Source organism: Chiloscyllium plagiosum, unplaced genomic scaffold (assembly GCF_037043375.1).
Source record: "Chiloscyllium plagiosum isolate Xiang-an unplaced genomic scaffold, Cpla_swu_hap1 HiC_scaffold_2, whole genome shotgun sequence".
In the NCBI taxonomy this organism is placed as follows: Eukaryota; Metazoa; Chordata; class Chondrichthyes; order Orectolobiformes; family Hemiscylliidae; genus Chiloscyllium; species Chiloscyllium plagiosum.
The window spans coordinates 154,363,137-154,389,447 of record NW_028270140.1 but is presented as its reverse complement, the minus strand read 5'-3'; the positions used below and the strand labels follow the sequence as shown (position 1 = coordinate 154,389,447).

The 26,311-nt window shown below is 43.6% G+C and overlaps 1 protein-coding gene across 8 annotated transcripts in view; it reads right to left on the bottom strand.

Moving 5' to 3' along the window:
- Nucleotides 1-26,311, bottom strand: part of lifra (LIF receptor subunit alpha a) — a 198,072-nt gene that overhangs the window by 75,308 nt on the left and 96,453 nt on the right. For 5 of the 8 annotated variants that reach the window (XM_043703114.2, XM_087975062.1, XM_087975074.1 and 2 more), the window contains one exon: nucleotides 2,614-2,759. The exons of the other annotated variants lie outside the window; for them this stretch is intronic. In XM_043703114.2, coding sequence (XP_043559049.2) covers nucleotides 2,614-2,716 — 103 coding nt within the window. In that variant the 5' untranslated portion in view covers nucleotides 2,717-2,759. The remainder of the gene's footprint in view (nucleotides 1-2,613; nucleotides 2,760-26,311) is intronic. 8 annotated transcript variants of the gene reach the window in all.

The window sequence follows — 26,311 nt, the reverse complement described above, 5'->3', positions numbered from 1 at the left end:
GGATGCTCCTCCCTATAAAATGACAATATAGTTCATTGAGAAACTGCTCTTCTAGAAAAGACTGCGAACTCATGTCTCTATGCACATGGGCAATCGTTCCCTCTCCCTCCATGGCCCAGAATAAAGATGAAGGAGGTAACACTATACTGTCTCTCTGTGGATTCTGCTTCAACTAAGGGGGAAAACAGGACAACACCATGACCCTCTATCACCTAGAAGGACAAAGACAGAAGATGCATGAGAACATCAGACCCTGCAAGTTTCCCTCCAAGTAAAACACTATCCTGAAATTAAAATATAATCACTGTCCCTTCACTGATGCTGGGTCAAAATCCTGGAAGTCTCTCCCGAACATCACTGCAGTTGTCCCTATACTGGAAGGGCTGCGGCAGTTCAAGATGGCAGTTAATCACCATCATGTTCTTGAGAACAATTGGGGACAGGCAATAAATGCTTGCCTAAATCAACAACTCCCACATTCCATAAACAAATGTCAAAGAGCTCACATTCGATTTCCTTGCCTCTTAAATCCTCCCTCCTTCCAGTTTCTTTCCCCTTCACAGATCCCATTCAGAGTTTCTTTATGCCATTTTTTCTATATTCAACACTGATTTGCAGAAGGGCTTCACAGTCACCAATGGCAAAATTATCAACTGTTGTGCTCTTCGGCAGACACTCCAATTTAAAGAAGGAAGAAAAAGAATGTTTTAAACAATCTCAGTAATAGGCACATATATAGTTTCATGATGTCGGTCACTAACTCATGGCAAAATCTCAAGCAAAGCAAACCATCTGACCTGTTCTTATGATCTTAACATTAAAAAAAAATCTTATAGTCAGCCATACAGCCCCTCAAGTTTGCCCATTAGTTAATAAGATCATGGCTGATTTCCACTTCACATTCAAGCGAGAATCCAAAAGATTCACAACACTCCAAGAAAAGATATTTTTCCTCACCCTAGTCCTATACCTTTAACCTGATTGGATGATCAGAGTTCTAGACTCGAGTGATAGAAAACACAGGAGAAAGTGAGGTCTGCAGATGCTGGAGATCAAATTTGAAACTTTATTGCTGGAACAGCACAGCAGGTCAGGCAGCATCCAGGGAACAGGAGATTCGACGTTTCGGGCACAGGCCCTTCTTCAGGATAGAAAGAAAGAAAACACACCCAGCTTTTAACCTGTCAAATCCTCTTCAAATTTCATTCTTTTGAGCTCCAGCTAGTATTGGTCTATCCCAGTCAAACTCCTTCCCCTCTCATTCCAAGCATTACGTTAGTAGCCTTCTTCATTGCATTCCAACCAAGGTAAGCATCTCCTTCCCTAATTGTCCAGAGCAAAATTATACTCAATACTCCAAATAAGGTCTCACAAAACATTTCCGCCACCTCCAAACGGATAAACCGCATCATCCGCAGACATTTCCACCACCTTCAAACGGACCCCACCACCAGAGATAGATTTCCCCCCCCCAACCCCTTTCCGCTTTATGCAAAGATCATTCCCTCCGTGACTACCTGGTCAGGTCCACGCCCCCAACAACCCACTCTCCCATCCTGGTACCCTCTCCTGCCACTGCAGGAATTGCAAAACCTCCACCCACACCTCCTCCCTCATCTCCATCCAAGGCCCCAAAGGAGTCTTCCACATCCAAAGTTTCACCGGCACGTCCACCAATGTCATTTACTGTATCCGTTGCGGTCTCTTCTACATTGGGGAGACTGGATGCCTCCTTGCAGAGCGCTTTAGGGAACATCTCTGGGACACCCGCACCAATCAACCTCACCACCCTGCGGCCCAACATTTCAACTCTCCCTCCCACTCTGCAGGCCCTGGGCCTCCTCCACCGCCACTCCCTCACCACCCGACGCCTAGAGGAACAACACCTCATCTTCCGCCTCAGAACACTTCAACCCCAGGGCATCAATGTGGATTTCACCAGTTTCCTCATTTTCCTTCCCTCCACCTTACCCCAGTTCCAACCTTCCAGCTCAGCACTGTCCTCATGACCTGTCCTACCTGCCAATCTCCCCTCCCATCTATCCGCTCCACCCTCCCCTCTGACCTATCACCTCCATCCCCACCCCCATTCACCTATTGTACTCTTTGCTACCTTCTCCCCAGCCCCACCCCCCTCCCACTTATCTCTCTACCCTGCAGGTTTCCTGCCTCCATTCCTGAAGGGCTTTTGCCCAAAACATCGTTTTTCCTATTCCTCAGATGCTGCCTGACCTGCTGTGCTTTCCCAGCACCACACTAATCTAAACTCTGGTTTCCAGCATCTGCAGTCCTCACTTCTGCCTCACAAAAGTCCTGCTGAGTTGCAGCAAGATGTTCTTCCTTCTGTATTTCAATTTTCTTTCAGTAAATGTCTTACACCGCTTGTCTTCCTAATTGCTTTCAGTGGTGAATTATAAATGAAACAGTGGTGGGGCAAAGAAATAAAGAAAGGAAAAGTGGTCTCTTAATATTATTGACCTGGAAAACTGCAGCACCTAGCGAAGAATACAATGAGGGCAAAACATCAGCCACGTTTTATTAAATAGAAGGAAGTGTTACAAGCACGAACCAGAACAACATTAAACAGAGTATCCAACTTCAGTGTGAACTCACCTGCATTCTGTGCAACAGCCATTTGAAAACCAGATGACTGAAGGGCTAAAAGCACAAATCCAAATAACACCCGTAGATTCATTCTACCAGTTCGGAATAGCATGACAGAACACGAGCAATGTCATCCACCAGAGTGTTCTCTTTCCCTGCAACAACAGCAATGCCAGAGTTATAACAGTGGATAGATATCCAAATGGAGTGTTCAAGTATGCAACACTTAGAATGTTGCCCTTATGTACTATTTGAGTACATCCTGTTAGAACTGGCCAAGGTCATGCCGGATGCTTCAGATCTGCAGACCATAAACAGTGCTGCAAGGCACTGATAACACTTGATATTCCAGACGACACTACATCCTGTGCTGTTATGTAAATTGCAAAATCAATGACATTGTCCTCTAAAACTGTGATGATCATGTGTCATTGGCAACTCTTTTGTTGGCTCAGACTTTTGAGGTACAATTTCAGAACCTCGCACTTGTCACGTGCGAACCACACCAAGAGTGGTCACATGGATAAATCACAGATGAATCAGATTCTTTCTCCCCCTCATTGCTGCATAAGCATTGTCAAATGCAGGGGAAGCAGAACATCAAACAGAAGCAGTAAACCTGGCCAGATGTCAACAACCCTACTTTGGGAACCGAGAGACCTGTCCAGCCTAAGATCAGCTAACAGCGACCCTAGAGACACAACAAAAGGATTCACCGTCAGCTGAATTACTACTGAATATCTTCAAGTTTTGAAAGAATTTACATAAACAGGAATACCATGCAAGACTGGATAAAACAATTTCCCAAAGAACAGAAGCACTGCGAACACATCAGAACAGCTTCAGAGCCTGCACTTCACAGAATCAACAACAGTTATTGAGAATTAGTGATCCACTGGGACCAGAAGTAGAGATCTCCAAACCAATTTACTGTAAATGTGATGATTGATTGATCTGTAAATCAATTCACTTTAGTTGGAGCCTTGTAATACCACTGTGCTGATCACAAAAGTATGGAGCTTTGTTGCTACCACTCAATTAGACTCTGGCCATTTTCTCTTTATGACTCAAATGCGTGACATTTGATTTGACCTCAAAAGTGATGAGATGCTTTACCTCTGTTACAAGGGAAACTGTCAATACTGAAAATGTGTTGCTGGAAAAGCGCAGGAAGTCTGGCAGCATCCAAGGAGGAGAATCAACGTTTCGGGCATGAGCCCTTCTTCAGGAACGTCGAATCTCCTGCTCCTTGGATGCTGCCTGATCTGCTGCGCTTTTCCATCAACACATTTTCAGCTCTGATCTCCAGCATCTGTCGTCCTCACTTTCCCCTCGAAGACTGTCAATACTGCAGAATAAGGCCTTAGACTAAGCTAAAATTCAGTTAAGTTCAAAATCAGCTTTATTCTTGTCTTAGCAGGAATGAAGGGTGAAATTATTAGAAGTAAAGACAAGACTCCAGCTGTTGGCAAGGATGCACGACAAATGCTTTGTTTGAAATTGCAACTTTTGACACGTGCCATCACAGTGAGCTTTGACAAGCTAGCAAAGCAGAGTGATCATCACAACTGAGCTAAACCAGCCTATATATGACTTCACCAAGCATCCACCTACATAACAACAACTACTCATGTTTTACATGGTGCCTTTAGCATTTTAAAACCTGAAGGGAGCACGATCAGAAAAAAATATTGACACTCTAAATATTGTTTCTACCCTACAGCCCATATAGAAGAAAGTGGTTCGAGATAGTTACTCATCACTATCTTCAAGGTCAACGTCAAAGGACAGGCAATAAACACTAGCCAGCCAGTGACACCCAGGTCCCGCAAGTGAATAAAAAGAATGAGTGTTAAGCACAGGTTACCAGGAGTTTCTTGGGAGGAGGCAAAGAGATGGAGAGGTTTATGGATCAAGATAAGAACTCCCGTCACTTTTCTCTCCTGGCTTGGAGACACTGAAGACTTCTAACACCCCAGGTAAATCTATTCATTGGGAAATGAAGCTGGGACTTTTTGCCTTGAATGATCAAATTGTCCTAGTGAGTTGAGTTATTGAAGAAACGTTCTTGTTGGTACATTGACACATACACGTGGATCAGTTGTGATGCTGCTCACAAAATCAACAGCAAAATAAATATCCCTCATAGTGCACTGACCAAGTCGTCAATTTAGACAGAGAAATCTTCTGGAACAAAACTTAGTTTCAGGTGAGAAAGCATGCAGCTATGAACAAATTGTTTGTTGTGGAATGACAATACCCAAATAAGAAACAAAGTTAAAAATCCCAACACCAAGTGAGAGTCCAACAGGTTTATTTGAAAGTACAAGCTTTTGGAGCGCTGCTCCTTTATCAGTTAACTCGTGGGACAGGATCACAATACACAGAATTTATCGTAAAAGATCCAAGTGTCATACAACTGATGTGATGTATCAAACAAACCTATATTGCTGTTAGGTCCTTCATCATTTAGAACAAGCAGGATTTGATTCATTAATATGTAAATTCCAGAACTTCTTTCAAGTCACATTCCTGAGATAACTTAAGGTTTTATGAAAAAGTGATGAGGTTAGAGTCTGTATGCCAACACTGATGCTACAACAACAGATGAATAGACACAGGACAACAATCGCCAGACAGGGATGTTCCCTCCAAGTCGGGGAACACTTCCGCGGTCGACGACATTCAGCCTCGGATCTTCAGGTCACTGTCCACCAAGGGAGACTTGGGGATACACAACACAGAATTGCCAAGCAGAGGCTGATAACCAAGGTAGGTACCCAGGTGGATGGCCTCAGCTGGAATCCTAGGTTCATGTCACACTACTGATGACCCCACTACACTATACACGCACACACTAACACATGATTACACTCATGCAGACCCTCTCTCATACACACATTGTCTCAGACACACACTCGCTCTCTCCTTCTCTCCCACAAAGTCTCAGGGGCAAATTTGCAGATTTGTACTTGCATATACATTCTATTATGTTCAAAATGCACACAATCCGTAGGTGAAGATCTGGACCCCGGAGAGGGGCCTCTCGGTTCCGCAATTGGTCAAACAAACACAAGCAGCTCGGTCTCTTTTAGCAAGTTTTAACAATTTATTATGACGCTGGACATAGGTTATCCAGCAACACAGAGGTCAACTCTTCTGTGTACTCGGGAAAAGCTGTGCACAATCTTAAAACACAGACAACTTTCATAGGTTCTTAACAAACAGAAATTGCAAAATTAATCCAATAAAATGAAATGATATGACAAATAGACATAAAATTAAGCTAATGATATTTCCTGGGAACTGACTTGTTTTGCCCTTCTTTATCTCCGGGACACCTGGTTTCCAAGGTCAATTAGGATACTTTAATAATGTAATATCTTACATAGTTAATTCATATTATGAACAGGGCATTGTTTGCTAATCTGTCAATTAGTTCAGGAATGCAGTTTTCAGCAGAGTTAGATGCCATTTTAAACAGAATTGTTAGTTTGCTCCTTGAAGCCATTTTGTTGTTATTTTATGTTACTAGCATTAAGAAGTCATTTTATATTTAGCAAAAGCATGCTTTTATGGTTGCTCCTGACAACAGCCTAAATCCAGATTTTAGATCTAAATAGGCAATCAGCCTATGTGACATTTTATCAATTCCAATTTTGGAAACAGAACCAAGGTTGGGATACGACTCACTCTAACCTCACACCTTTAATGCATTGTCTGAGCTGAGATGTCACCCTTTTTTTACACTGACAAAACCTTAAGTTATCTCAGGACTGTGACTTGAAAGAAGTTCTGAGATTTACATACTAATGAATCAAAACCTGCAACCATAAACCCATTCTAAGTGATTAAAGACTGATCACTATCTCCCCACCTTACGAGTTGAAATCCTCCTGAGCAGCGCGAGCAAATCACCCTGCCAGCATTAGTCCCCTTTCAATTCGGGTGCAATCTGTCTTTCTTGTACAGGACTTCTATCCCTGAAGAGATTCCAATGATTCAAAAATATGAATCCTTCTCCCATACACCAGCTCCTCAGCCACACATTCATCTGCTCTATCCTCCTATTCCTACCCTCAAGGGCTTCCTTTTTAAATTCCAGCCTAACTTTCAATATTCTCCCTTCAGAATCTCATCCTTTTCTCTTCCTCTGTTATTGCTTCCCATGTGTACAATGACCTCCTGCTGTTCCCTCCCCCTTTGAAAACATTCTGCATCCTCACTGAGATTTCCTTGATCCTGGCATCAGGGAGGCAGCACACCATTCTGATTTTTCGCTGCTGACCACAGAAACATCTGTCTGTGCCTCTGACTGGACGGTCCCCTATTACAATTCATCACTTGGAACCTAATGTATCCCTCTTTACATTAGAGCCTGTCTTGATACCAGAAACCTGGCTGTTGGTGCTACACTGTCCTCAGAATCCGCCACCCCAAGAATCTACCCTACATTTTCTAAAACAGCATACTTTTTTTGAAATGGGGATAGCCTCAAAAGAATCCTACACTACCCCTGCCTATTTTAACTTTCTTGGAGTTAATCCATCTATGTGACTGTACCTGCAACTGTTCTCCCTTCCGATAACTGCCATCCATCACACCCCATTGCTCTTGTAAACTCCTCATTGTCTCTGTCACTCCAACTGATCTGATTCAATCTGATAGGATTCACAACCAATGGCATTTATTGCACATATAATCTTCAGTAACACAAACTCTCCCTAAACTCCCACATCTGACAAGAGCATACCACTCTACTAAAGGCCAATTTTGCTTTTACCAATCTACAGACCAAGATGATAGCACCATCTTATTCCTATACAAACCACTGTTCGAGGCTAACTTAATACTTACGGACTGGTAAGCTAGAGGAGATACTTGTTAGGAAGGAAGGTGTGTTAGGCATTTTGAAAAACTTGAGGATAGACAAGTCCCCTGGGCCTGACGGGATATATCCAAGGATTATGTGGGAAGCAAGAGAGGAAATTGCAGAGCCGTTGGCAATGATCTTTTCATCTTGACTGTCATTAGGGGTGGTGCCAGGGGAGTGGAGAGTGGCGAATGTTGTGCCCCTGTTCAAAAAAGGGAATAGGGATAACCTCGGGAATTACAGGCCAGTTAGTCTTACTTCGGTGGTAGGCAAAGTAATGGAAAGGGTACTGAGGAATAGGATTTATGAGTATCTGGAAAGACACTGCTTGATTAGGGACAGCCAGCACGGATTTGTGAGGGGTAGGTCTTGCCTTACAAGTCTTATTGAATTATTTGAGGAGGTGACCAAGCATGTGGATGAGGGTAGAGCAGTGGATGTAGTGTACATGGATTTTAGTAAGGCATTTGATAAGGTTCCCCATGGTAGGCTTATGTGGAAAGTCAGGAGGCATGGGATAGTGGGAAGTTTGGCCAGTTGGATAGAGAACTGGCTAACAGGTCGAAGTCAGAAGGTGGTGGTAGATGGTAAATATTCAGCCTGGAGCCCAGTTACAAGTGGAGTTCTGCAGGGATCAGTTCTGGGTCCTCCGCTGTTTGTAATTTTTATTAATGACTTGGAAGAGGGAGTCGAAGGGTAGGTCAGTAAATTTGCAGACGATACGAAGATTGGTGGAGTTGTGGATAGTGAGGAGGGTATGTTGTCGGCTGCAAAGGGACTTAGATATGACGCAGAGCTGGGCTGAGGAGTGGCAGATGGAGTTCAACCCTGCCAAGTGTGAGGTTGTCCATTTTGGAAGGACAAATAAGAATGCGAATAAGGGTTAACGGTATGGGTTCTTAGTAAGGTGGAGGAGCAGAGGGATCTTGGGGTTCTATGTTCATAGATCTTTGAAAGTTGCCACTCAGGTGGATAGAGCTTGTAAGAAGGCCTATGGTGTATTAGCGTTCATTAGCAGAAGGAGTGAATTCAAGAGTCGTGAGGTGATGTTGCAGCTGTATAGGACCTTGGTTAGGCCACATTTGGAGTACTGTGTGCAGTTCTGGTCGCCTCACTTGAGGAAAGATGTGGAAGCTTTGGAGAGGGTGCAGAGGAGATTTACCAGGATGTTGCCTGGAATGGAGAATATGTCGTACGAGGATAGGTTGAGAGTGCTAGGCCTTTTCTCATTGGAACGGCGAAGGATGAGGGGTGACTTGATAGAGGTTTATAAGATGATCAGGGGAATAGATAGAGTAGACATTCAGAGACTTTTCTCCCGGATACAACAGTGTGTTACAAGGAGACAAAAATTTAAGGTGAAGGGTGGAAGGTATGGGGGGGGGGGGGGATGTCAGGCGTAGGTTCTTTACCCAGAGAATGGTGGGGGCATGGAATGCGCTGCTTGTGGGAGTGGCAGAGTCAGACTCATTGGTGACCTTTAAGCGGCAATTGGATAGGTACATGGATAGGTGCTTAAGCTAGGACAAATGTTCGGCACAACATCTTGGGCCGAAGAGCCTGTTCTGTGCTGTATTGTTCTATGTTCTATGATGACTTGAGACGTAGCTCAATAAAACATAGAAAAATGAAAGAATCTACACGACTCATTATTGTAGATTTACAGCAAGGCTATACTTGAAACTATTCACATTTGTTTCTGTGCTGAGACCTCTCCCAAACAGGTTGTGAATTTCACTGTTTGTTAAGTTTTCCTAGACACACTCCAATGTCCAATGATATATGAATTCAAACAGCAAAAGCAGTAACTGTGCAGGGTCACTGCTGTATCAGCAGTGTAAGTTTCTTTCTCTCTCTCTCCTGCACAGACCACGTGCTGCCTATTGTCTGACCTTATCCCTTTTAAAAAGTGCCATTGTTTTGACTTTTCTTCCTCCAAAGTTGCAAAACATTGCAACAGCATATGGAACAGTAATTGCTCCTCCTGGAATTCAAGGAAATCACCTCCAACACTTAAAATGCCTCAAAAAAAAAAAGGAGCAGCTGTTGCAGCCAGAAATTTCTCCTAACCTCCATGGATTACCCAGAATCCTTGCTGGGATGGAGCTCCACAGACACCAGTCCAGTACTAAAAGCAAGCTGTTAGGCCTTCATTGAATTCAACACAATGTGTTTCTCAGGATGGCACCTCACCGAAGTTAGAAAGTATTCCTTCGCTGGATATTCATTTATTCCGCCTCCTTTCCCAGCCCATCGCCATCCCTTCCACTCCTCCCTGCCACCAACTGGATTCATCCCTCCCTTGCACCAACCAGGTCATACCTGTTTTCACTTATCCCCACTTCACCACCCTGCCCTCACCACACCTTTTATCTGCAGCTCCCCCGACACCAACCCCAAGTCCTGAAAAAGGGTCACACCGTAACGTCAACTTCACCATATCCTGATGCTGCCTGGTTTGCTGTGATATTCCAGCCTCCTGCCTGTTTATTCATTATTCAAAGCCATTCCTTCAGAAATTTAAGTTCTGCTGATTGTGGAAATCTGAAACAGAAACAAAGTGTTCACCAAATTCAACAAGCCTGCACCATGAGCTACGAAGGGTCATATCCTACTCAAAACATAAACTCTGTTTATCTTCACAGATGCTGCCAGACTGCATCAGCTTCTCCAGCAATTGTTTTTATTGAGAAAGATTGCATCGTCACTCAATATATGCAGATAGATTTTCAAGGGGCGTGCACTAGAGAGCGAATTATCAAAAGCAGGAACTGTGGCTGGATATTTTTCTGTGACCTCCCTGGCAAGGCTGCTAAATCCAAGTGCAGCTACTTGGGAGGCAAGGAGGCTCACGACACACTTTGCAAACATCTCCATGATGAGGCATTGATATCGAAAAGACCATTTAACCCATTTATTCCCTTCATAATATTCTTACGTTTTCTAAGGAAGACAAGTACATGTGAGTACACTGCAATTCAATTTTTGATGCTAGAATTTGATTTGATTTGAATTAGAAGTAGTAGGTTTATTCGGCACATGTACTCAAGTACATGGATATATGAACACAATGAGAAGTGTGCAAAGTCACCATTTCCAGCACCATTTTAGCTACAGAGATACTTAGATATAAATTAGATAAAAAGAACTCAAGTTCAAAAGGTCACCATTACAGTTTTTCTCAGGCCAGCAGTCCACACTGGGCCTTGCCTTAAGAATTTGAGTTATTTTCACTGCATCAGTACATGTAACAAATAAAAGCCACGAGAACTGTGGATACTGTAAATCAGTAACAAAAACAGAAATTGCTGGACAAGGTCAGCAGGTCTGGCAGCATCAGCAGACAGAAATCAGTTAAACATTTTGGATCAAGTGACCAGTCTTCTGATAAGTGGGGAAGAAGCCATTGGTATGCATTTTCAATCTTTCGTATCAATTACCTGATGGAAGAGGGTGGAAGAGTCTTTAACTGGGGTAGGAGAGGTCTTTGATGATGTTGGCTGCTTTCCCAAGGCAGTGGGAAGTGCAGATGGAGTCAATGGAATAAAGGCTGGTTTTCGTGATGGACTGGAATGCATAACTCTAATTTCTTGTGGTGGTTGGCTGTGCAGTTCCATGTGAAACGATGCTTTCTATACAGTGAATCTATAAAAATTGTTCAGTGTCATTGCGGACGTACTGAATTTTCTTAGCCTTCTGAGGTAGTAAAGGTGTCGGTGTGCTTTGTTTGACTGTAGCATCGACATGATAAACCAGGACAGATTGCTGATGATATTTACACCTCGGAAATTGAAGGTCTCGACCATCTCCACCTAAGCACGTATGGGCCCCAGCTATGCCTGTCTCTTTGTTGGCTGCGTAGTGCAGTTGATCTTCTGTAATTACACCGGCACCACTCCGCACCTCTTCCTCCGCTACATTGATGACTGCATTGGCGCCATCGTGCTCCCGCGAGGAGGTTGAGCAATTCATCAACTTCACCAACACATTCCACTCCGACCTTAAATTTACCTGGACTATCTCTGACACATCCCTCCCCTTCCTGGACCTCTCCATCTCCATGAATGACGACCGACTTGACACTGACATTTTTTACAAACCCACCGACTCCCACAGCTACCTGGATTACACCTCTTCCCACCCTACCTCTTGCAAAAATGTCATCCCGTATTCCCAATCCCTCCGCCTCCGCCGGATCTGCTCCCAGGAGGACCAGTTCCACCACAGAACACACCAGATGGCCTCCTTCTTTAGAGACCGCAATTTCCCTTCCCTCGTGGTTAAAGATGCCCTCCAACGCATTGCGTCCACATCCCCCACCTCCGCCCTCAGACCCCACCCCTCCAACCGTAACAAGGACAGAACGCCCCTGGTGCTCACCTTCCACCCTACCAACCTTCGCATGAACCAAATCATCCGCCGACATTTCCGCCACCTCCAAACAAACCCCACCACCAGGAATATATTTCCCTCCCCAACCCTTTCCACCTTCCGCAAAGACCGTTCCCTCCGTGACTACCTGGTCAGGTCCACGCCCCCCCCCTACAACCCACCCTCCCATTCTGTCACCTTCCCCTGCCACCACAGGAAATGTAAAACCTGTGCCCACACCACCTCCCTCACCTCTATCCAAGGCCCTAAAGGAGCCTTCCACATCCAAAGTTTTACTTGCACATCCACTAATATCATTTATTGTATCCGTTGCTCCCGATGGGGTCTCCTCTACATTGGAGAGACTGGGCGCCTCCAAGCAGAGCACTTTAGGGAACATCTCCGGGACACCTGCACCAACCAACCACACCTCCCCGTGGCCCAACATTTCAACTCCCCCTCCCACTCTGCCGAGGACATGGAGGTCCTGGGCCTCCTTCACCGCCGCTCCCTCACCACCAAACGCCTGGAGGAAGAACGCCTCATCTTCCGCCTCGGAACACTTCAACCCCAGGGCATCAATGTGGACTTCAACAGCTTTCTCATTTCCCCTTCCCCCACCTCATCCTAGTTTCATACTTCCAGCTCAGCACTGTCCCCCTGACTTGTCCGGACTTGTCCTACCTGCCTTTCTCCTTTTCCACCTATTCACTCCACCCTCTCCTCCCTGACCTATCACCTTCATCACATCCCCCACTCACCTTTTGTACTCTATGCTACTTTCTCCCCACCCCCACCCTCCTCTAGCTTATCTCTCCACACTTCAGGCTCACTGCCTTTATTCCTGATGAAGGGTTTTTGCCCGAACCGTCGATTTCGAAGCTCCTCGGATGCTGCCTGAACTGCTGTGCTCTTCCAGCACCACTAATCCAGAATCTGGTTTCCAGCATCTGCAGTCATTGTTTTTACCACTGATGCAGACAGGGGTATGTTCTCCATTGCACTTCCTGATGTTGATGACCAGCTCCATCTGCACTTCCCACTGCCTTGGGATAGCAGCCAAATCAAAGACCCCTCCTACCCCAGTTAAAAGCTCTTCCATCCTCCTCCATCAGGTAATTGATATGAAAGATTGAAAATGCATACCAACGGCTTCTTCCTCACTGTTATCAGAGGACAGGTCACTCAACCCAAAATGTTTAACTGATTTCTGTCTGCTGATGCTGCCAGACATGCTGACCTTTTCCAGCAATTTCTGTTTTTGCTACTCATTTACAGCATTCACAGCTCTTATGGTTTTCATGAAGAGACCACTGTCTTTATACCACACCACTAAGCAGTCTCTTTCCTGTACTCAGTCCCATCATTGTTAGAGATCCAATCCACTACAGTGGAGTCATCAGCAAACTCATAAATGGAGTTAGATCTGAATCTGGCCAAACAGTTGGGAATTTCTAAGGAGTAAAATAAGAGGCTGAGTATAGAGCTTTGCAGGGCACCGGTGTGAAGAACTATTGTGGAGGAGATGCTGCCTATCCTACTGACTGCATTCTGCGGTGTCAAGAAGTCGAGGATCCAAGTGCAGAATGGGGAGCAGAGTTCTAGAATCCCAGATTTTAAAGATGAGTTGCGTTGGAATTATGATTGTGAAGGCGGAGCTGAAGTAAATATGTAGGAATCTGATGTAAGCATCGTTGTTATTCAGATGCTTCAGAGATCAATGTAGGGCCAGGGAGATGGCTTCTGCCGCAGACCTATTGTGATGTGAGGCAAGTTGTAGGGGATCAGACAATCTGGGAGGCTGGAGTTGATGCGTGCCATTGTTAACCTCTTGAACCTCGACTCACTGAACTTCATAAAAATGATGGATGTCAGAGCCAATGGGCAGGAGCATTAAGGCACGTTGCCTGATTGTACTTTGGCACCAAATGATAGTGGTCTTCTCGAAGCAGGGGGGAATCTCACATCATAATGAGGAGGTTAAAGATGTCTGCAAATACCCCTCGCTTGCTGGTCCGCACTGGATCAGAGTGCACGGCTGGGGACTCCACTCAGGCCAGTTGCTTTCCATGGATTCACTCTCTAGGCAGCCAATCTGATACCTGCAGCGGTGACTACCGGTACAGGTACACCCCAGGCTGTCGGAGCAGGTGACATCATTTCACTGACCTTCTGTTCAAAACAAGCATAGAATACATTGAGCTCATCAGGGAGGAATGCATTGTTGTCAGCAAGCTCCTCGGATGCTGCCTGAATTGCTGTGCTCTTCCAGCACCACTGATCCAGAATCTGGTTTCCAGCATCTGCAGTCATTGTTTTTACCACATTGTTGTCAGCGATTCTACTAAACTTCATTTGTAGCCCGTTGTATCTTGTAAGTCTTGTTGTGCATTCATGTGGTACTGTATCGGTGTGCATGATGGCTTTGCAAAGGTCGTACCTCGATTTCCTGTATAGGTCAGGGTCACCCAATTTGAATGCCTCAAACCTGGACTTTAGCAGGGTGTGGATCTTCCAGTTAATCCATGGTTTCAGAGTTGGGGAACTCCAACTAACATCTTCGCAAGCAGTCCTCTACAGCCTTATTGATGAAGTCATTTGTTTAGGTTGGCCACTGTGCTCTTGAGTATGGACCAGTCCACTGACTCTAAACACAGTCATATAGGAGCTTATCTGATACCTTTTCTCCACTGGATCCTCATGTTTCAGTTTCTGCTTGTTAACCGGGAGGAGGAGCATAACCTTGTGGTCTGATTTACCAAACTGCTGGTGGCCAACCTAGGTATCCAATGATTCTGTAGCAATGGTCAAGAGGTTTGGGCCTCTACTGGGACAGGAGACAGGATGATGATATTTTGGTAGCACGTTCTTGAGGTTGAAGTCACCAGCTATGATGAACAAGGCCTTGGAATATTCCGTCTCAGATTAATTTGTACATTAAATACTAAACAATATCTGACTCAGCAGATGTAATAAATAATAGACTGCGGGTTTACTCATATCATTAAAATATTTTAATACATTCATCGATTTTATTGAAGTAACATTGCGAGACAAACTCTCACTGAACTTTGCGTAATGATGGTTAAAAAGCCCTCAGTAAACTGCCACAAAAACAGAAGGACATCAAGTAGCAAATTAATGGAATTATCCCCACTTGTCCGAGCTAAGTGCAGCTCTAACACACTCAAAAGTTTTTTAATATCTAGGATAAAAAGGCCCAGTTGGTTGCCACCCCATCCATTACACGCAGTGGCAGCAGTGTGCATCATCTACAAGATACAGCACAGCCAAATCTCCACTGACAGCATCTTGGAAAATCAATGTGAACCACCCAGAAAGTTTGTAAATTCATGGGAACACCACCATCTCCAGACTCCCATCCATCTGATTTGGAATGATATCACCATGAATTCACTGTTTTTTAATCCTATCTGCTGACATTACTGAACATGTCAGGTCCCAGATAGAAACCTAGTTTGAGTAACAAAAAAAAAACAACATGGTAGCCTTTCACTGAAAGACAAGCACACAATGCTGCTGATTTGGTTGTAACATCAAAACAGAAGATGTTTATAGCACAAAAGGAATAAAGCTAAAATAGAACAATGCAAGTTTTCATACACTGTAACTGCAAAGGTTTCAAAACATGCAGCAATATGAAATCACCATTAGACCATAATACGTAGAAGCAGTTGGCCAATCCTTCCATCAAGTCTGCTTCGCCATTTAATGAGATCATGATTGATCTGATAATCCTCAACTCCACTTTACCGCATAACCCTCTACTCTATCACTGATTTTAAAAAGTGTAACTCAGCTTTGAATATACTTAATGACCCAGCCTAACAACCTGTGGTAAAGAATTGCATAGATTTACTGTCATCTGAGAGGAAAAATTCCTCATCTAACTTAAATGTGCAACCTTTATTCTAAGATTATGCCCTCTAGTCCTTGATTCTTCCACAAGGAGAGACATCGTTTCCCGGTCTACCCTATTGAGGGCCCCAAGGATCTTTTGTTTCAAAAAGTTTACTCCTTTCTTTTATTTTCCAAGTCGAAGCCACAATCTACTCAATATCTCCTTATCTGTACATGGGATAGCCTCATGAACCCTCTCTGGACGACTTTGAATGCTAGCACATATTTCCTTCGAAGGTCATAGGAACATACTTAAGAACTAGGAGCAGGATTAGGCCATCAGGCCCTTCGAGCCTGCTCCTCCTTTCAATAAGATCATGGTTGATCTTTTCATGGCCTCGGCTCCATTTACCCACCCTCTCAACGCAATCCTTAATTCCTTCATTGTTCAAAAAAACCTGTCTTAGCTTGAAAGACATTTATGGAAGTATCAAATACAAAATTGTGCAGGGAATTCCACAGATTCACAACACTCTGGGAGAAGAGGTTCCTTCTCAATTTGGTCCTAAATCTGCTCCCCCTAATCTTGAGGCTATGCCCTTTTGTCCTAGTTTCACCTGTCAGTGGAAACATCCTCTCTACGTCTATCTTATCTATTCCCTTCCTAATTTTATATGCTCCTATCAGATTCCCCCTCAATTCCAATGAATATAATCCCAGTTTACGCAGTGTCTCCACTTAAACCAACCCCCTCCACTCTGGAATCAACCTCGTGAACCTCCTCAGCACCCCCTCTTGTGCTAATTCATCCTTTCTCAAGTAAGGAGACCAAAACTGCACACAGTACTCCAGGTATGGCCTCATCAGCACGTTGTCCAGCTGCAACATAACTTCCCTCCTTTTAAACTTAACCACTTTAGCAATGAAGGACAAAATTCCATTTGCCTTCCTAATAGCCTGCTGTACCTGCAGTCCAACCTCGTGATTCATGCACAATGACATTTAGATTCCTCTGCTTAGCAGCATGCTGCAACGAGTTTTGAGAAGATTTGTAGCTCAGGTTGAGGTTCTGGATATAGATTTGCTAGCTGAGCTAGGAGGTTCATTCCCAGATGTTTCGTCACCCTATTATATAACATCTTCATTGGGCCTCAGTCAAAGCAGTGTACATGATTAGACTAGATTAGATTAGATTACTTTACAGTGTGGAAACAGGCCCTTCGGCCCAACAAGTCCACACCGACCCGCCGAAGCGCAACCCACCCAGACCCATTCCCCTACATTTACCCCTGCACCTAACACTACGGGCAATTTAGCATGGCCAATTCACCTGACCTGCACAGTTTTGGACTGTGGGAGGAAACCGGAGCACCCGGAGGAAACCCACGCAGGCACAGGGAGAATGTGCAAACTCCACACAGACAGTCGCCTGAGGCGGGAATTGAACCTGGGTCTCTGGTGCTGTGAGGCAGCAGTGCTAACCACTGTGCCACCGTGCTGCCCAATGCCTGCTTTCTATTTATATGTTTGGGTTTCTTTGGGTTGGTGACATCATTTCCTGTGGTGATGTCATTTCCTGTTCTTTTTTCCCGAGGGAGTGGTAGATGGGATCGACTCCATGTGTTTGTTGATTGAGTTCCAATTGGAATGCCATGCCTCCAGGAATTCTCGTGCATGTCTCGGTTTGGCTTGTCCTAAAATATATGTGTTGTCCCAGTCATAGAGCCATAGAGATGTACAGCATGGAAATAGACCCTTCGGTACAACCATCCATGCCGACCAGATATCCCAACCCAATCTCGTCCCACCTGCCAGCACCCGGCCCACATCCCTCCAAACCCTTCCTATTCATGGACCCATCCAAATGCCTCTTAAATGTTGCAATTGTACCAGCCTCCACCACATCCTCTGGCAGCTCATTCCATACACATACCACCTTCTGCATGATAAATTTGCCCCTTCGGTCTCTTTTATATCTTTCCCCTCTCACCCTAAACCTATGTCCTCTAGTTCTGGACTCCCCAACCCCAGAGAAAAGACTTTGCCTATTTATCCTATCCATGCTCCTCATGATTTTGTAAACGACTAGAAGGTCATCCTTTAGCCTCCGACGCTCCAGGGAAAACAGCCCCAGCCTATTCAGCCTTTCCCTGTAGCTCAGATCCTCCAACCCTGGCAACATCCTTGTAAATCTTTTCTGCCACTCATCTTAGTGTCATATCAAACTTTGACACACTACATGTGGACCATAACTCCAAATCATGTATGTAAATTGTGAATAATTGCAGTCCCAACACTGATCCGAGGCATACCACTATTTACTGATTACTAACCAGAAAAGCACTCATTTATCCCCACTCTTCATTTTCTGTTAGTCAACCAATCCTCTATCCATGTTAACATTTCAACTGTAACGTCATGCGTCTTTATCTTTTACAAAAGCCTCGTGTGCGGCACTTTCTCGAAGGCTTTTTGGAAATCTAGTTACACAACTACTGAGGCCCTGCTGAGCTCGATGTTCATAACTGCTTCACAGAATTCTGACTATACCTTTTAGCTTCAGCAAAATGTCCCCACTTTTATACTCCAAACCTTTTAGAAATATAGGTCAACAATTCACCTCCCTTCCCCTATTACCCGCTGAACTTGGATGGTTGCTTTTCCTAATTCATGGACAAAGACTCCCATATTTCCCCTATCCCAGTGTCTCCCCATTTAAATAATAATATTTAGCTCCTATATTCTTCCTGCCAAAGTCTGTAACCTCACATTTGCCCACATAACATTCCATCGTGCTCAGGTTGTTGCTCACTCATTTGAACTGTTTATTTGACTGTGTCATCCTCACTGCTTGCTTTCTCAACTATTTTGTGTCATCTGCAAGCTGGGCTGTAGTACACTCACCTTTCTCATCAAAAATAATGTGGACCAGCATCTTTACCTATGGCACTCCACTGGTTACAGGTTGCCGTCCTGAAAATGTCCCCTGTATCCCAATTTCTATTAGTTAGCCAAATCACTATCTATTCCCAACATCACTCTGCAGTACTCAAATATGGGGGTGGGGGGAGGAAAGAAGCGAGTTCCCTTCTCCATCTATAATTCTGACTTAATTGTTTCTTTCAATTCCCAAATCTCATTCCTGACTAAGAGCTCATGGTTGAAATGTCAACTCTCTTGCTCCTCAGATGATGCCTGAGCGCCAATGCTCTTGCAGCATTACACTTTTTGACTTGACTCTGACCACAGCCAGGTCCATCTGCAAACTCCACTCAAAAGCTATAATGATTTTCTCCCTCAGCAAAAATCAATTCTCAATTTACCAAAAGCAAGCTAATGCCTTTTAAATATCACAACCACATGTTAATGCGCAGAAGGCAGCCAAGTGGCTCAGCGTACCTGCACCAATTATTAAAAGGTGCATTCCAATTTCCTATCTACTGCTTTTCCACCAACTGCTCCCCCCATGCTCCTTGCACGTTAACTTTATCCAAATAATCAATGATCATTTGAATGCTCAGTTGAACCTGCCATTATCAGACTTCCAGACATTGCATTCCATAACGTCACATTCTTGTGAAGTGAACACGTTTTTCCTCATTTCACCCTTGCAGATCACTTGAAAATCTAAGCCTTCTTTCTCTTGCTTGTTTTGCAAGTGTGAACAATTTCTCCTTAGCTACTCTATGCAGCCCACTCATGATTCTGAAAATGTGTTTCAGATCTACTCTTAAACTTCAAAACAACAAATTGCTGAAAAAGCTCAGCAGGTTGTGAAGAAAAATCAGAGTTAACGTTTGGGTCCAGTGACTATTCCTCAGAACCCCTCTCTTAAACTTTCTTCTTTCCCAAGAAAATAGTCCTAACTTGTTCAGTCTGTCCACAAAGGTGAATTGTCTCATCACTGGAACCATTTTGGTGAACCATTTCTGCACTCACCCCATTGTGTTCACATCTTTCCCATCATGTGGTGTCCACAACTGTACACAATACTCCAGCTGTAGTCTAACAAGTGTCTTAAACAACTTCAACATTATTTGCTCTTGCACACTATACCCATCCAAATAAAAAAAAATTCTGTATTCTTTGTCTACTGTTCTCTCTACCTGTCCTACCACTTTCAATGATCTGTGCATATATACACCTAAGTCTTTTGGTTTTTATACACCCCTTTCAAATTGTATCCCTTATTTTATATTGTATTCCAATGTTTTTCCTACCAAAATGCACCACCTCAAGGTTGGCTCATTAAGGATTAAACCCCTGCATATACACAGACCAAAACACACATTCCATTAGTTCAACATCCCAAGTCCAAAATAACTGGCTGGATCACACTGCAATTGAAGCAAAATCCTGGAATTCATCCTCTTAGATGAACAGCTGATCAGGAAGGTGGCACACCACTCAGCTTCTCAAGAGCAATTAAGGATGACAATAACTGCTTGTCTTGCCAGCAATTGTACAAATAAAACAAACTTCTCGCTTCTCCAGGAATTTTGAAGCAAGTCTTTGAGATTTCAAAAAGAATACATTTACAGATTACTGCACTGCTTTGAAGTTCACAAGAAACCATGGCAGGGGAAACATGTTTTTGGGAAATATTCCGAGTTTCTTACTTGCCATGAAATGAAACATATTAGAACATAAGGGGATAGGAGCAGGTATAATCCATTTGACCCAAGGAGCCTGTCCTGCATTCAATATGATCATGGCTCACCATTGAGCTCAACATCCTAATCCTATCCTCCCTACATATCCCTCGATCCCTTCCCACGTTTTGATACATTAAGGACAAAAGAGTAACTAGGGAGAGAATAGGGCCCCTCAAAGATCAGCAAGACGTCCTTTGTGTGGAGCTGCAGAAAATTAAATGTATTAAAAATATTTAGCATCAGTATTTACTGGGGAAAAGGACATGGAAGATATAGAAAGTCAGGAAATAGATGGGCACATCTTGAAAATGGCCATATTACAGAGGAGGAAGTGCTAGATGTCTTGAAACGCATAACAGTGGATAAATCCTCAGGACCTGATCAGTACTCTAGGGTACTCTGTGGGAAGCTAGCGAAGTGATTGCTGGACCTCTTGCTGAGATAGTACCTGTACCATCGATAGTCACAGATGATGTGCCAGAAGTGATGCCACTGTTTAAGAAGAGTGGTAAGGATAAGCCAGGAACTATAGACCAGTGAGCCTGATGTCGGTGGTGGCCAAATTGTTGGAAGAAATAGGGAGGGACAGGATGTACCTGTATTTGGAAAGGCAAAGACGGATTAGCAATAGTCAACATGGCTTGTGCTTGGGAAATCATGTCTCTCAAACTTGATTGAGTTTTTTGAAGTAGTAACAAAGAGGATTAATGTGGGAATAGCGGGAGATGTGATCTATATGGACTTCAGTAAGGCGTTCGACAAGGTTCCCCATGGGAGACTGGTTAGCAAGGTTAGATCTCATGGAATACAGGGACAATAAGCTATTTGGATACAGATCTGGCTCAACGGTAGAAGACAGAGGGTGTTTTTCAGATTGGAAGCCTATGACCAGTGGAGTGCAACAAGGATTGGTGCTGGGTCCACTACTATTCACCATTTAGATAAATGATTTGGATGTGCACATAAGACGTATAGTTAGTAAGTTTGCAGAAGACACCAAAATTGGAGGTGTAATGGACAGCAAAGGAGGTTACCTCAGATGACAATGGGATTTTGATCAGATGGGCCAATGGACTGGGGAGTGGCAGATGGAGTTTTATTCAGATAAATGAGGTGTGCTGCATTTTGGGAAAGCAAATCTTAGTAGGACTTATACACTTAATGGTAAGGTCCGAGGGAGTGCTGCCGAACAGAGAGACCTTGGAGTGCAGGTTCATAGCTCCTTGAAAATGGAGTCACAGGTAAATAGGATAGTGAAAAGGCATTTGTATGCTTTTTTTATTGGTCAGAGTATTGAGTACACAAGTTGGGAGGTCATGTTGCAACTATTCAGGACATCGGTTAGGCCACTGTTGGAATATTGCATGCAATTCTGGTCTCCTTCTTATCAGAAAGGTGTTGTGAAACTTGAAAGGTTACAGAAAAGATTTACAAGGATGTGGCCAGGGTTGGAGGATTTGAGCTATAGGAGAGGTTGAATAGGCTGGGGCTGTTTTCCCTGGAGCACAGGATGCTGAAGGACGACCTTATAGAGGTTTATAAAATCATAAGGGGCATGGATAGGGTAAATAGGCAAAGTCTTTTCCCTGGGGTGGGGGAATTCAGAATTGGGAGGCATAGGTTTAGGGTGAGAGGGGAAAGATATAAAAGAGACCTAATGGGCAACTTTTTGACGCAGAGGGCGGTGCATGTGTGGAATAAGCTGCCAGAGGAAGTGGTGGAGGCTGGTACAATTGTAACATTTTAAAGGCATTTGGATGGGTATATGAATAGGAAGGGTTTGGAGGGAAATGGGCTAGGTGTCGGCAGTTGGGACTAAATTGGGTTGGGATATCTGGTTGGCATAGAGAGGTTGGACTGAAGGGTCTGTTTCCGTGCTGCACATCTCTATGACTCTAACCACTTTGTGGTAGTGCTTTTTACAGGGTCACCACTGAGTGAAATAAATTCTCATCTCCATCCTGAAAGGTTTACCAAGTATGAGAGAATTCAATATGTTACAACAATTTCATCACATGCATTTAAAATGCACGCCTTTCGCAAAACAGTTGATCTTGAGGCAACAAGGACAGACTCCCACACCAATACTTATGTTAGCCTGATGAAGGTGTTTTTCAATCAATGGTAGGACACACGAATAAGGGCTACCTCCAACTGATAAGAGCAATATTGAATAGCATTATGAAAATTTGGTGGTTGCAATGTGCTGAAATACGTCATTCGAGAAAAACATAAAACAATGTTAAGGGGCAAACTGTAGCCATCCAAATGGTCACTGGGAACAGTCAAGTAGTTAAAAAAACTCTCCCAAAAGAGAAAGCCTTATGTCCTACAAACGCAAGAAATGGGTTGGGAACATTTTACTCTGTGCGAGAGAGTCAGGTGACTCAGTAGACCATAAGTATTTAAATTTAGTCCATCACATTCCTCAATACTAGCAATTATTATTTTAATAAGACTTCCTTAAATATACAGAGATATTCATGCAGCCATAATTTTAGAATAACCAATAGAAATAATCCGACAATCATATCAAACCTCCAGACAAGTCACACCCAATTTCCTCAAATACAGGAAACTAACTTCCATAAACTCCATTCACTGCAAATGACACTACTTCCCATTTAAGAAGAATGCTTTTCACTTGGAAGAAGTTTTTAACTGTACAACAAACAATTTGAAGCAGAGTAACGAGTTACATTTCTGTAATCATGGGAAATGTAGCCTTATCTATCATACCACATTGAACTAATCCTCTCACCACATTATCTCAACAAAAAACTCTTGTTTTCATGCAATATATTTGCAATTAATGAGGACTCCAAACAGAATTATAAATTGAAACAAACAATAAGGTCAGATGATCCTGAAAATAACTCGATGTCAAATTTACTTGAAGTTGTTGAGCAATGTCACTTCACAAATTTATTTCAATTTATTATTTGGAAGGAATCTGCCCAGTACCATGCAGGTTACTGAGTGACTGCCTGCGCAGCTTAAAGGGAACAGTGCTGTTGACTCATGATGGTCAACAGCTGCTGTGGTGGCAGTAATCCTCTGATCACTCACCACTGGTGTGAGAGTCAAGCGTGCCCCAAGCCAGCATATGAAAGTGCACTATTTGACTAAAGGGCCATCAGTACGGTGTAAAGTAAGCAAGTGTTTATCTGCAAGAGATGAACAGTGGTGGCACATCAAATGAAGTGGGCTTTCTACTCATTCAGGCATGAGCTACTCAGTAATATAACTCACCATTACTCGTGAATTCTAAGCAACTATACTAGCTTTAACCACACCTACAACAAGCTTTTTTTTGAATGCTACAATAATTGTTTTGGATGGATACTGCCTAACCAGCTCCTTTTCATGTTGCTGATCTTGCCTGAATACATTGAAGTTTTGAATATCAAGTTTCTAGTGTTCTCTTTCTTGAGTCAGTCACAATTATTGGCATGTTATAGTCACATGGCTACTTGTGCTTGTGCCTCACCAGCCTGATTTGATTTACAGGAGCACTCCATCTTCGTCATCTTCATATTTCCCACTGTCTGGTTCCAATTTCTTAACAATTCTTCAGTGTTATTCATTCCTCCCTCAACTGTTCACTTCATTCCTGTCTTGATCAGGTGCCAATTTCCTCCCAAACTAATTTCAACTCAACACCACAGCAATAATAAGATAGGGTATAGGAGCAGGAGCATGTTATTCAACCCTTTAAGCTTACTCTTCCACTCAGCTAGATCAGCGCAGATCAGGTTATGGTCTCAACTTCCCTTTCCTTTTTGCTCTTCCTGACCCTTGATTCCCTTGTCAATCAAAAATCTGCCCAAATGCGCTTTGAATAAATTCAATTATGTACAGCATGGAAACAGACCCTTCAGACCAACTCATCGATGCCAACCAGATATCCCAACCCAATCTCATCCCATTTGCCAGCACCTGGCCCATATGCCTCCAAACCCTTCCTATTCATATACCCATCCAAATGCCTCTTAAATGTTGCAATTGTACTCCACCACATCCTCTGGCAACTCATTCCATACACGCACCACCCTCTGCGTGAAAAAGGTGCCCCGTAGATCTCTTTTATATCTTTCCCCTCTCACCCTAAACCTATGCCCTCTAGTTCTGGACTCCCCCACCTCAGGGAAAAGACTTTGTCTATTTACCCTACCCATGCCCCTCATGATTTTATAAACCTCTGAGGTCACCCCTCAGCATCCAGAACTACAGGGAAAACAGCCCCAGCCTATTCAACCTCTTCCTATAGCTCAAATCCTCCAACCCTGGCAACATCCTTGTAAATCTTTCCTGAACCCTTTCAAGTTTCACAACATCCTTGCGATAAAGAGACCAGAACTGCACGTAGTATTTCAAAAGCGGCCTAACCAACGTTCTGTACAGCCACAAAATGACCTCCCAACTCCTGTACTCAATACTCTGACCAATAAAAGAAAGCATGCCATACACCTTCTTCACTATCCTATCCACCTGCGACTCCACTTTCAAGGAGCCTTGAACCTGCATTCCAAGGTCTCTTTGTTCAGCAACACTCCCGAGGATCTTAGCATTAAGTGCATACGTCCTGCCAAAATTTGCTTTTCCAAAATGCAGCACCTCGCATTTATCTAAATTAAACTCCACCTGCCATCTCTCAGTCCATTGGCTCATCTGATCAAGAGCCCACTGTAATCGGAGGTAACCTTCTTTGCTGTCCACTACACCTCCAATTTTGGGGTCACCTGCCAACTTACAAACTGTACCTCCTATGTTCACATCCAAATCATTTATATAAATGACAACAAGTAGTGGACTCAGCACCGATCCTTGTGGCACTCCACTGGTCATGGGCTTCCAGTCTGAAAAACGATCCTCCACTACCACTCTGTCTTGTACCTTTGAGCCAGATCTGTATCCAAATGATTACTTCTCTGTTTTCCATGAGATCTAACCTTGCTAACCAGTCTCCCACAGGGAACCTCATCAAATGCCTTATTGAAGTCCATATAGCTCACATGTACCGCTCTGCCCTCAATCCTCTTTGTTACTTCTTCAAAAAACTCAATCAAGTTTGAGAGACATGACTTTCCATACACAAAACCATGTTGACTATCCCTAATCAGCCATTGCCTTTCCAAATACATGTACCATCCTGTCCCTCAGGATTCCCTCGAACAACTTGCCCATCACCGACATCAGGCCCACTGATCTATAGTTCCCTGGCTTGTCTTCACCACCCTTCTTATTTCATTGTTTTCTATCGAAGACAACTCCATATTAGCAAGCCTGAGAGGGAAGAAAAATTACCACTTCCTCTTCCATCCTAAAAGAAAAATGCACGGAAACAAAATTTTAATACAGCAAGAGGCAGACATTCAGCTCATCATTCTTGCATCAGTTCTATTTGCTAGTGCCAATCCTATGTCTCTTCCCATAACTGTGCACACCATTTCTATTCAAATATTCATCAAATGCCCTTGAATTTCCCAACTGAACCAGCCTTCATCACATTTCCAGGCAACGCATTCCATACCCTAACAACTCTGCGTAAATAAGGTTTTGTATTCACATTATCCTTGCTTCCTTCGTATGCCACTCAAAACTTCTTACTCTTAAATGGCTCCCCACCCAGTTTGGGTCTCTCTGCTTAGAATCCATGCAGTCAAGTCCCCACAGAATTTTATATATTTAACTCTATGCATTGATACTGCTCCCAGTTCTGTTGAGGTGAAACCCTTAACAGGCTCTTCCAATCCCAATGCACAAGGAATCAGAGTTCTTCCCTCTTATCATTTCTCCAGCCATGTGCTATTATTACTCCCTGCACCACAAGTGTCAGTAATCATGAGTCACGATCTTTGAGGTGTCATTTTTAAATTTCCTCAAACTCCTGGAACTGTTTCCCACAAGCTGATATTCCAATGCACTCATATCAGTTAGCTAGATA